The sequence below is a fragment of the Sinocyclocheilus anshuiensis genome, unplaced genomic scaffold (assembly GCF_001515605.1).
Source record: "Sinocyclocheilus anshuiensis isolate Anshui unplaced genomic scaffold, SAMN03320099.WGS_v1.1 scaffold450, whole genome shotgun sequence".
NCBI lineage: Eukaryota > Metazoa > Chordata > Actinopteri > Cypriniformes > Cyprinidae > Sinocyclocheilus > Sinocyclocheilus anshuiensis.
In genome coordinates, this window is record NW_015546056.1 from 647,570 (window position 1) to 660,241 (window position 12,672).

General features: G+C 38.5%; 2 protein-coding genes across 2 annotated transcripts in view; both read left to right on the plus strand.

Moving 5' to 3' along the window:
* The window catches only part of LOC107699275 (protein kinase C epsilon type-like), a 4,506-nt gene extending 3,686 nt beyond the window's left edge, over positions 1-820 (plus strand). Inside the window, exons 2-3 of the mRNA XM_016500487.1 lie at positions 132-147; positions 645-820. Coding sequence (XP_016355973.1) covers positions 132-147; positions 645-820 — 192 coding nt within the window. The remainder of the gene's footprint in view (positions 1-131; positions 148-644) is intronic.
* The window catches only part of LOC107699301 (protein kinase C epsilon type), a 114,267-nt gene continuing 101,977 nt past the window's right edge, over positions 383-12,672 (plus strand). The window contains exon 1 of the mRNA XM_016500513.1: positions 383-1,449. Coding sequence (XP_016355999.1) covers positions 1,102-1,449 — 348 coding nt within the window. The 5' untranslated portion in view covers positions 383-1,101. The remainder of the gene's footprint in view (positions 1,450-12,672) is intronic.

Genomic DNA, 12,672 nt, shown 5'->3' on the forward strand with positions numbered 1-12,672 from the left:
ACAGTAGATGTGTGATCCATCTTAACACACAAATTGTGTTAAATTTGACACGTGTTGTCCCTGAGCACACTCACCACATGTGTTAAAATGCTGCACAACATGTGTCATTTTTAACACATCTCTTTTTGCAGTGCACAGTACAGCATTGTAAACAACCTTATGCAAGAAAAGGAACACATCCATACATTGCTACTGAAATGGCAATGGCATGGAGGTAGATCATGTGATTTCAAATAATCATTAATGATATAAACAAGTAAAAAATGACTTAAGAATTATGACTAAGACCGGCGGTCTTCATACGGTCCGTATGGTCGTCTGCATTGCATGACTTCAGCAGGGTGCATTATTCACACTTGGTATTCACACACACACACACACACACGCTTCATCTTTACAGCCCTGTGGGTGATGCTTGACCAGAGCCGAAGCAGCGGTTCCAGCAGTGCCGCACTCACTCAGCCCTCCGCGCAATAACTGACGTGTTTTGCGCATTTCCTGGACCAGCCTTCAGACACACACACACACGCAGTCGGGAGAAAAAGAGGCAGGTCTGCAGGAAACTGAGTACCGACGGACAAACAAGGATCCTGGAAAAAGCAAGCGAGTACGGAACCCTTGTAAACACTGGTTCTCCTGTCTAGGGCGAACCGAAAGACGCTTTTGCGAGGATAACTTTCCTCCCAATGCGCGGAGGAGACACATCCAGCGCTTCAGCCAGACGAGGGAACGGGCTGCTCACTCTGAGGAGATCCAGCATATATTTCTGGCGTATTTTGAGGTGTGGAATGCTGGTCGTATCGCTGCTGATACACTGTAGCTGTCCTTTTTCAATCCAACTTGCATTGCTGACTGCCTACAGCGCCGTTTGGACAGCTTCAAGATCACATGCAGGTTGTCCGTAGATCATAGCAATAGATTCTCTTTCTGTCCGGAGGACCTTCTACACTTTGCATGCAGATCCACGAGGACGAAGAAGGGCATTTACCGTTATTTCATAAGGAGAAACAATCACAAACCGGTGGACCGTGGCAAACACTGGTTGAATAATTAACCAGGCGCTGAAGTGGAATATTGTTACTAAAGCTTTCAAAAGTGGCCATGGTGTTTTTTAACGGTCTGCTGAAGATTAAGATCTGCGAGGCTTTGGACCTGAAGCCCACAGCCTGGTCTCTGAGACACGCCGTCGGTCCCAAGACGCAGACCTTCCTGCTGGACACGTACATCGCCCTCAACGTAGATGATTTTCGCGTAGGTCAGACCTCGACCAAGCAGAAGACCAACAGTCCCGTCTGGCACGATGAGTTTGTGACCGAGGTGCACGACGGCCGCAAGATCGAGCTGTCGGTGTTTCACGACGCGCCGATTGGCTACGACGACTTTGTAGCCAACTGCACCATTCAGTTCGAGGAATTGCTGCAAAACGGCAGCAAACACTTCGAGGACTGGGTAATGTATTTTTGTGGATATTTCAGGGTGCAAATTATGGAGGGTGCCTCCAACCATGTTGGAAAATCCATTTAATGGCAGCTGTGATTTGGAACATGGTTAAATAATTGATCATTACCCTGTTGAAAAAACCAGCATATGCTGGTTAGGTAAGTTTTGACGCTGGGATGCTGGTTTATGCTGGTCCTTTGCTGGTTTATGCTGGTCATTTTGCTGGTTTATGCTGGTCATGTGCTGGTAAAGGACCAGCATAAACCAGCAAAAGGACCAGCATAAACCACCAAAGGACCAGCTTAAACCAGCAAAGGATCAGTTTAAACCAGCAAAGGACCAGAATAAACCAGCATCCCAGCGTCAAAACATACCTAACCAGCATATGCTGTTTTTTTCAACAGGGTAACTGCCACCATATTCCAACGCCAGCAGTAGGACTAACTGGTAGTTGGTTTGTTGCTGGTCTAAACCAGTCTACTAGCTTGCACTAGCAAATAACCAGCTAGAAACTGGCTTCCATGTTCCAAAACACTGTCAACAGCTGGATTCTTCAGTGGAAGGTGGATGGGGGGGGCTCTTAAGAGCCCTTATTGTTTATATATACAAGTGTATTTGCGTTTCAGTGTTTGTTAACATTTCAGTAACTACAAAAGTTAAGTTACAAGTCAGAGGAGGCATCACCTGTTGCCAAATAGATGCAAGCAAACAGAATTTGCGTAAACCTGAGGAGGCAACCATAACAACCGTACGCAACTTTTCATTGTTATCAGTATGGAACAGTACGTTGATACTCGAGAAAATATAACAAGTTTAATATTTATCATATATTTAAATAGCAAACACGCTACAAAAAAGTGTTTTGTCTTAAAAAAAATGGTAACAATTTACAATAAGGTTCATTAGTTAACATTAGTTAACTACTTTATTTAACATGAACTAAGAATGAACAATAGTTCTTCAGCATTTATTAATCTTATTTCATGTTAATTTCAACATTTACTAATGCATTATTAAAATCAAAAGTTGTGCTTGATAGCATTAGTTAATGCACCGTGAATTAACATGAACTAACAATGAACAACTGTATTTTCATTAACTAACATGAACAAAGATTAATAAATACTGTAATAAATGTATTGTTCATTGTTTTTTCATGTTAGTTAATACATCAACTAACATTAACTAATGGAACCTTATTGTAAAGTGTTACCAAAAAAATTGTTAGAAACTGTATGAAGCTATTTGTGCTAGTGGTACTAGTGTACAGTTTGCGTTGCGCAAGACTTGAAAAGATTACGCCCGAAAATACCTGTAAAATTTTATTGCCCTTGGTAAACAACTTAAATGTTCAAAATATGGTTACACCAAAATGAAAACACATGTATGCGCCAGCAGCAGATGTGTGTTGTGCTTTCCTCTTTCTCTGATGCCACCTGCATCATTTCTGCAGCAAAGGCCTCAGATGAATGCTCAGATAACCCCGGTTGCATAGAGACGACGAAAGAGGTTGGCTGCCTGTCATAAATATTTCTGCAGCTGCCAAGAGCCATGCAGCCATCATTAATGCAGACATATGATAATCGGATGCCAAATGGTCAGACAACTTGCATCTTTTAATCTGTTGATGTTAGGACGGTATTTGTACATCTGATATTTTTGTCAGGTAATCTAACGTTTCTAAAGTACATGATAAAAATATATTTAATATGACTGTATAGATAAAGATTAATACAGAATTATATTTATTAGTACTTGTAGGCTACGGAAGTCAGAAATATATTAATTGCAGCTACATTTTAGTGATACTAACCTGAAAACAGTCATAGTCATCTAAAATCACACCACTATTATGGCTGAAATATACAACAGCCATTATAACATTTACATAATTTTCATGTAATTTTACACCATATTTACATGCTTTCAAATTAGTCCTAAATCTGTATTTGATCATCACAGACAAAAGCAATGACAGGCACATAGGTCATATCCTGGCTGCTCAGTCCAAATGTCTCGTGTTCAGTCGAAACAGTGAATAGTAGTATAACAGAATAATAGAATATCAATGAACAGTACACTAAGTATTCTAGTAATAGAATATCATTGTATATCATTTGAATGAGAGTGAATAGTTCGGTTGAATATCAGTATACAGCATCAGTCTTGGTCCCATTAAGGCCCCTGATATGGCAGGTGTGCAGTATGTGACACAATACTACACTTACACAGTACTAGACATCAGAGCTTCATAACACTCAATGCACTTGAAAAATACTGTACATATATATGATATAGGAATAGCGGTTGGAATAAAATGGCTGATCTATTGAATTACACTGAGCTTATGTTTGGTGTGACTTAATTCCTAGACATACAGCATATGAGGATGTTGACATTTGTGCTCAGTTATATTGAGCACAAAGAAAACATCATGTGATTAAATGATTTCTTTGTGGCCCTTTAGCAAAAAAATCAAATAAAATTAAAAGAATAAATAAATATCAAATTTTGTTGTATTAGTATTTATTGATCATCCTTAATTAATTTTAGATATTGTAATTTACATAAAATGTGAAGTATTTAAAAATTATTATTACATTTCATGATAATTTAGACACTTACTACTGTAACTCTATACTTTAAATTTGGGATTGTGTACTATGAATTTTGTTGGCTTGTATATGACAAATTGCTTGTGACTTTCCTTAAGTCACTTTGGATAAAAGCATCTACTAAAAGTCTAACTGAATGTAAATGTAAATGTATATGGTGATTTGATTTATTACCAATAAGAGTTACATGAGGCAAAATATGCTTTAAACAAACTCATATTAAGGTAAGACTTAAATGCTCAGTTTTTTCGGCTGCTCATTGGATCAATAAAGGTAAATGTCATATTATATGATTACACACTACTTCTCTGAGGTTTTACGACCTAGTTTTGCTTTAAAAGCAAACGATGCAACCAAATTTACCAGAGAGGTATTTACAAAAACTAGTAGCTGCTAAACCCCTGCTGAGAATGTCCCATTTTAAGAAAGAACATACAAACGTTTGGTGCAACCCTACCCAAGCCTTGCGTCCTCAGGCCAGCAGGATTCCTGGCAGAGCGGGTCTGTGTGTGTCATATGGCGCTTTTCCACTGCGTGGTACGGCACGGTACGGCACGGCACGGCACGGCACGGTTTGCGTTTCCACTGCAGTTCAGTACCGCTTTAGAGGGGGCGGGATTATTCACATGTCGTTATAGTTGCGCCGCCTCTACTACCACGACTCCTAAAAAAAAAGTTTTTCGCTGATTTAAATCTAGCGGTTCTTTTGTGTTTGTGTCGCAAGTTCAGTGACGCAGGTAGTGACTATTCTCTCCGGCCAATCCGTGATCAGCAGAGTTTACACGTCACGTTTTGGTAACGGTACGGTTCACTTGGAACCCCAACCGAGGTGGTACTAAAAAAAGTACCAGGTACTGTACCCAGTGGAAAACCCCCCAAAAGTGAACCGTACCGAGCTGTACCATGCAGTGGAAAAGCGCCATTAGTGAGTATCTGTCAAGACAAGCAAGTGCCTGATAGTGTACGAAGAGAAAAAGAGCATCAATCTGTGGGACAGATGTGTGCAGAGATAGTCTTTGACTGGCTCACAGGCAGCTTTTGCGTAATTTGAAAGCAGTTTGTGTGAAAGTGTGAGAAAGGTTGTAGAGGGTTGGTCAGACTACGAGAATTACTCAGTCACCCATTTTCCCACGAACCCTTTACATGCACACAAACACACTCACACCTGTTTCAAAGGCATCTCCTCTTCGGTCATGCCTGCACTTGCACGCTGTAGGCTTATTTTGTTCTAAAGGGCATGTCAGTGTTATGTTGTTCATCCCAGGCAGCTCATTGCAGGAGCTTTTCATCTCCATTTGCTTTAACCGAGAGCTGCATGGTGGGGCCAGTTGGAGGTGTGAAGGCCGAGGTCTGCCGGCTGTGTAAACTTCAGAATAAGTTAGAGGTTGGGCTGATTCCACAAGCCCCCCATGTCTGTCTGCACTGTCCTTTATCTGCCCTCAGTAGGGCTGTGAGCTGAGAACCGGTTGTTGTTCAGAACTGGTTCCAGAACCAAATGATTTTCATGATGTTCAGTTTCGTTAACAAGGAATGCATCCACAGTGTTACCAGCACGGCTAGTCTGCATTCAGTTGTGTAACGCATGCACCAACATGACAGAAAACAAGAGACGAAGAGTCTAAGTGTGCGCTTGGCTTTAGAAGTGCAACTTGATTTTAAACCGTGTCTTGGCCTGACACTTTAGAAAGTGGATGGGCTGAATCTGGCAGACATTATTTTTAGTCTTTCTCAAAGCTCCAAGTAAATTATAGAGTATAGGGAAGTAGACTGTCAAACTTAGAATGAGATTTGTTTTTCCTTGAGAGAGATTCAGTGGATAGAGCTAAATGGTTTCACACCTAATTCTTCACCTTAATTCCTAATTCTTTTGCAGTTAACGTGTGTCTTTTCTTCTCCACCTGTTTTTTCTGACTGTGTTAACCCAGTGAGCATTTCGCTGTCCCATGGTCATGCCTTAACTTTGCAAATTCTAGTATTGCATAAGTATTGCATCCTTCTCATGGGCATTTAATAATTTTTGACTTGCAGTCTGAGTTAAATCTCTTTTTTGGCTCATTTTATCTGTAAAAGAAAACCTGCCTAATAATCATTGCACACCTGAATATAAGGAGTTTTTCACTTCCAGCCTTCATAGACCATTATATATCACTTATAAATGATTACATACTAAATTAATAGAAGTTATTAAGATTGATGTGGTTTGGAATTGGTAAAATGTGCTTGGAAAAAAATATGATCAGAATATCAACTTGCCTAATAATTATGCAAACACTGTAGTTGACCATGACCAGCTTAAACCAGCTCAGGACCAGCTTAAACCAGCTCAAACCTGCTGCCATGATTCAAAACATAACCAGCATATGCTGTTTTTTTCAACAGGGTAAGCTGTGAATGCTCTGCGTATCCAAGCCATTTGAGTGAATGGGTTTGGGGACTGGCTAAATATTAACATTACTATAAGTTCCCTTGTTACTTGTGGTGTAGCATAAAAAAGGTAGGGAATATGTATTTAACTGTCTGTAATTTTCTGCAAAGCTGTGCCAGTTACAGAGGGATTGGGGTGAACAGATCCGCAAATAGGCCTGTCACGATAACAACCTTTTGTTGTGCGATATATTGCCCCAGAAATAATTGTGATAAGCAATATTATTGTCATTTTAAAGACCATTTTATGCCAATGGTCACATGGTAACATTATTGTTTAAGTAAATATAATGGGGCGATATATTCACCAAAAATGATTGAGGTCATGTACATATGTTGCGCGATAAGTCGATATATTGATTATTGCGACAGGCCTATCCGCAAACAGCTTTGGCGCCTGTGCTCTATCAATATGAATAATCATTATTGTTGCACATTCTCATTGGTTCGTTGGCGTGTGGTTGATTTCATGCACAAGGAAAGCGAGGAAATGCGCTGTTGCTGCCAGATCTCGATTACCAAAAACCACAGGGTATTTGATGCAAAACTAACTCGACCAAATCAAATGTAAAACATTGTCACTGTACATTTTCATGTTTTCTCAAACAAAGCAAATTTTGAGAATTCACAGAAAACACCTTAAATGTTTTGGCAAACTAATCAAAATGAACATTTTGGAGGATTTGTATTGTTCCATTTGTTTTCCCAATGCTTGACAAAACTTTCGTTTGTGACGTGTATGGCTCTGTCCCAAATCACACCCTGAACCCTTGTGGTCTTCCTCCGAGTCCATACTTTAGTGACGTAACACCGCTTTGCGCATAGCGGCCGCAAAGGGGGTGCTCACAAGCACCCTTCTGATGGCTAAAATGAAAAATGGGACACCCTATGGTCTCACACGCGGCGGCCATTGTAAGTCTGCCAGAAATGCCTATGAGCTTGTCCTCGGTGGTGGATATGGGTCCCCCGGGGGGGGTGTCCCCCTTGGTCCGTTCAACGTGGGGCAGGGTGCGACCGCACCAGTTGCACCCCCCTAAGGACGGCCCTGCCTGACTTGATGACCATTTTCCAAGTTCTCCAATTGGTTTAGGTGAGAAACAATGCAATATTTAAACCATTTTAACAGTAAAATTGTGGTGCATGCCATTTGTCTCTCATACTCCAGTCCAGTAGGTGCCAGAAATTCAACCTTTCATGTGTATTTTCTGTGTCTGCCATTAAAATGACAGAAGAAGAAGAAGAATAGTGCATATTGAGTTGTTTTTATCTTCTTTTATGTTCTACAGAAGAAAGTTAGTCATACTTTGGCTTTGGAATAACATGAGGGTTAGTAAATGATGATAGAATTTACATTTTTGGGTGATCTTTTTAAACTAGTTGTTCAGTTATGTGCACTGCATACTTAATGTAAATTGACCAGTTTATATTTTAGAAATTTTCTAAAGCAAATTTGGTTGTAGAATGCCATTGTCTCTCCCTTAAAGAACCTGTGTGTAAAAAACATTTAAGTCCTCAAAAGTGACAAACGTATTAAGCTGCTGTGTGTTTGTGGTCAGAAAGTAAAGTACCAACACTTAACCCTACGCCTGAACAGAGATTCATTCAGCTCAAAGGTTAACGCTTCATACTCAACACCTAAATGAAACAAAGCTATTTAATGTTGATCATTCTCCATTGTGAAGTATGGAGGTAAGATCTTTGCACAGTGAAGTGTGTGATTTTTGCACTTGCTTGTATTCTGTATATTTTGATAGTGCCATTGATCCACAATATTAACAGTTTTTGTTGTGTCAACCTATGACACACTTCACCTTTAATGGTTAACGTCTCACGTATTATCCAATGGTTAACAAATGACAGTTAATTGTTGATTAGCCAAATTAGTAGCTTCAGGTATGAAGCATTCTTCTGTTTCTGCTCAGTTACACATGTACCTGCTGTAATGTCAGTAATTGAGAGGCAATGGCTCACAATACATCAGCTATCAACAAGATGGAGCTCTCTTTTTCACACACTCTTTCTCTCTCTGACCTTCTCTTCCGTTGTTTAATAATGGCCTGTCATTATCAAAGTTTCATTATGATTTGCAGTTTTCGTTAACCGTTAACACCCCTTTTAGATATCATTATTTGTTTTTCTTTCTTTCTTTCTTTCTTTCTTTCTTTCTTTCTTTCTTTCTTTCTTTCTTTCTTTCAGCTTGTGGCAATACAGTTATTCTCTCGTTTCCTTTGACATTTGATTGGTTGCATTGTTGAATCAGTACACCAATCAGCAACTCCATACTGTCAACAAATGTTAACATTTACTCTACTGCAGCTTGAAAGCAACCACAAATTCACTTGTACACTCGATCATTTATTTGCTTGTTCACTCATTAGTTTGTTAGATCATTTTGTTTGCTTGTTTATTTATTCAGTCATTCAATTAATCATTCATTAATTTGTTCACTTATTCGTTTGTTCATTAATTTGTTAATTTATTAATTCGTTTTTCATTTTTTTGTTTGTGCATTAGTTTGTTCATTCATTCATACATTTAGTTTGTGTTTTTAGTTCATTTTGTTTGCTCATTTATTCATTTTAATTAATTAATTGAATAATTTGTTTGTTTGTTTGTTTATTCATTTAGTTTGTTAATTAATTAATTAATTCATTCATTCATTCATTCATTCATTCATTCTTTCTTTCTTTCATTCATTCATTTGTTCTTTCATTAGTTTAACTTTTATTAGTTTGTTAATTTATTAGTTTCTTCACCTATTTGTTTGTTCATTCATTTTTTTTCACTTATTAGTTTGTTCAATTATTAGTTTGTTCATCCATTCATTTGCCATTTGTTTGTATGTTCATTCATTTCATTTGCTTGTTCGTTAATTTATTTGTTAATTTATTCTTTTAACTGTTTGGTTCGCACATTTTTTTTTCATTCACTCATTAGTTTGTTCATTCATTAGTTCATTTGTTCATTCATTTTGTTTTAGTCATTTTATTTGTTCAGTCATTTGCACGTTTTGCTCATTCATTTGCTTGTTCGTTCATTCATTCATCTGTCTGCTCATTCATATATTTGTTTGTTTGTTGATTGACTATGATACAGCTTAATCTGTGTTGTGAACTGAATAGTGTGTAAACTGTATGTAAACCTGTGGAGCGACACAGGAGCAGGTGTAAATAATATTACCACAGACATTGAAGACAGTGTCACTCACTGAAGGATTGGATTTCCTGAAAGGTTAACCACACAGGATGGGCTCTCAGCTCTTGGATATGAAACTCTTAACATAAATAGATAACCTCATATTTTATTGAATGGTTTGTTGAACGGTTTTATTGAATCATGTGTTATGAAATTGCGCTTTACACTCTTAAAAACAAAGGTGCTTCACAATGCCATAGAAGAACCTTTTTGTCTAAATGGTTCCTTAAAGAACCTTTAACATCTGAAGAACCTTTTTGTTTCACAAAAGGTTCTTTGTGGCGAAAGAAGGTTCTTCAGATTACAAAAAGGTAAGAAAGAGATGGTTCTTTAACGAACCTTTGACTGAATGGTTCTTTGTGGAACCAAAAATGGTTCTTCTATGGCATCGCTGTGAAGAACCTTTTGAAGCACCTTTATTTTTAAGAGTGTAGTGTTAGCTTTGTCATGAAGCAGCTGGGAATCTGTGTTCTTCTCTGGTTTGTTGCTGTGTGGGAAAGGGTTACTGGTGACTGGGCAGATTGTCTGTTGGTGTTGTGCAGCACTGGGAGACGTTTATATTCCACTTACCTTCAAGCTTCTGACGCAGATCTGCAGAAAACAATAGTATCATGGCTGCTTCTCAAAGCTCTTCTCACTTCCAGACACAACACACACACCCTCTACGACGACATCCATGCCCTCTGTCTTTGCCCTTAGTGTCTGTATTAGCATGCTCTTGCCGCAGGAAATAGCAGCTAATAATGTGAGACTGCTTTTTATAACATGCAGACGTGACTCTAAGTGATTCAACTAAATATTAGAAGGAATGATCCTGAACACATAGTTGGATGTGTGATGTATTTGATTTTAATTGCCACGGATATTGTACCAAGGAAGTTGCTTGACCCTTCGATACCACTGTGCCCCAGTAAGATATTACTGATAAATGTGTCAATGAAGATTTCCGTATTCCGATAATTCTAATAATATTTTAGCAGTCAAGTTGTCTATTCTATCAGCTAAGTATCAGAACTAGCGATGCCAGATCAAAGACTTTAGATATACAAAGATCATATTACTTATGAATGGGAGAGAAATTTTACAGGTCTAGCCTGAAAAATAAGCTTTTATGTGACAGTTGTTGGTAGATTTCATTGGTGATTTCAAAATTAATTGCCTTAAAGGGACTGTGGCCAGATGCGTGAATAAATCACTTTTTGATCTAATCAGGTCAAACAGGTGTGCAAAAATGTCTGACATTTTTCGTGAACCATTTGCAGCGAATTCTCACCTCGAAGTAGAGACAGGATATTTTGTAGAATAGAAAACAAAAAGAGTGCTGGATAAGGTGGATATGTAGGAAACAAAATGTGCCGAAGTCTGCAGTCGTTTGTAATAATTGCCACTGCGATTATTAATAACAAATGAAAATGTACAAAAGTGAAACTGCTGTCATAAAACTGAAATTTCTTCTTCTGAATGAGCCACATTTGGAGCTGTTGTAAAAGAGCTGATATATATATCAGTTTTGATTCTGGTTGTAAGGCTGCATTGTATCTGAGCCTTTGTCTCATGTTGGTGTCGTGTGTAGATCACAGAGCAGTGCTCTGGTATTTATATCCTTAAAATGCCACTGCACTAAGGCCACGATTGACAGACAGGACCAATATAAAAGCTGTCTGGATTGACAGGACCCTTTCTTAGCTTGACCTCGTTTCCCCGCGGGGCCCGACAGAGGAGCGGACAGTAGTATCCTCCCGGTGGCCCCGGAGGAAGCAGCTAAAAATACCGGCGGTGCGTTTGAGTCACACGGTAGCCTGGGCTTCCTGTTTTCACTCTCCCACGTTTACTTCCCAGAGCGATAGAGGGGGACAGAGAGGAGGCGGTGGGGTGAGACTGGGGGACCTGATGCCTTCACTGATATCAAGACACATGTGATCACTTAATGATTCTGATTCCCACAGAATGGGGAATGTGTGGCTGAAGGTATTACGACATTATAGGCAACAAACATTGCAGTAAAAATATAGCTGCTATTAAGGATACAATCTGTTTTGCTAACCTGCTAACCACAAACCTTAAGCCCAAATAATACTTAAATTTTGATGTGAACACTGAGCATGTGCTTATAGACGAACGCATAGACTTTCAAAGTGTCCTCCATTTGATAGCTCATGCAAACACACGTACTTGACGCACGCGCATTAGAAAGTTTATTCTTGTCCAGTGTCTACACTATTTCTCTCCAGAAGTTAGTGATAAAGTGATAAAAAATTTCTTTGTAAATGTTTAAACTTGTGTGTTGTGTGTATCTCTTAAACTCCTCACACATGCTCTAGTCAGTGCTGGCTAGTGGTCGACCGATATATCGCCAAGGCTGATATATCGGCCGATATTTGCAATTTTTCAAATATCAGCATTGGCCGATAAGTTTTTCTGTTTGGCTGATGCCTTAGAGGCGGGACATTCTCGCTCAACTTTGCTGTCGTCGTTTAACAGTTCTGTCTAATATAGAAGTCTGTCTAATAATCAGATAGAACTGTTAATCAGAGGAATTAAAATGTATACAAAAAAGTATTATAGCGATTGCTTTTATATTATTAGTAATAGAAAGGCAAACATTATAATACTTTCTCACTGTCATATTCATATATTATATTAACCATGCATTTGCCCACTGTCATATTCATGTCATTTTCACTGTGTGCTGTATGTAAAATGAGTGTTACCTTGGCTTTAGTTGATGATGATTCCCAATGCACACAAACTTCCCAGAATACTGAGTGCCCTGTTGGTTACAGTGTTTACTTCCTTTTTAATTATATTTATATTAAATATTTATTTATTTGTGAAAAATACTATGTCATCTAAAGTATAAGTATGCTTATTTTACACATTTATTTTTTTAATCCATTTTTACATTATTTCAAATTTCTTAAATATTAATTAAAATAAATAAAATGATATCAGCTTTATATCGGCCATCGGCCACCCTGCTTTCCAAGATATCGGCATC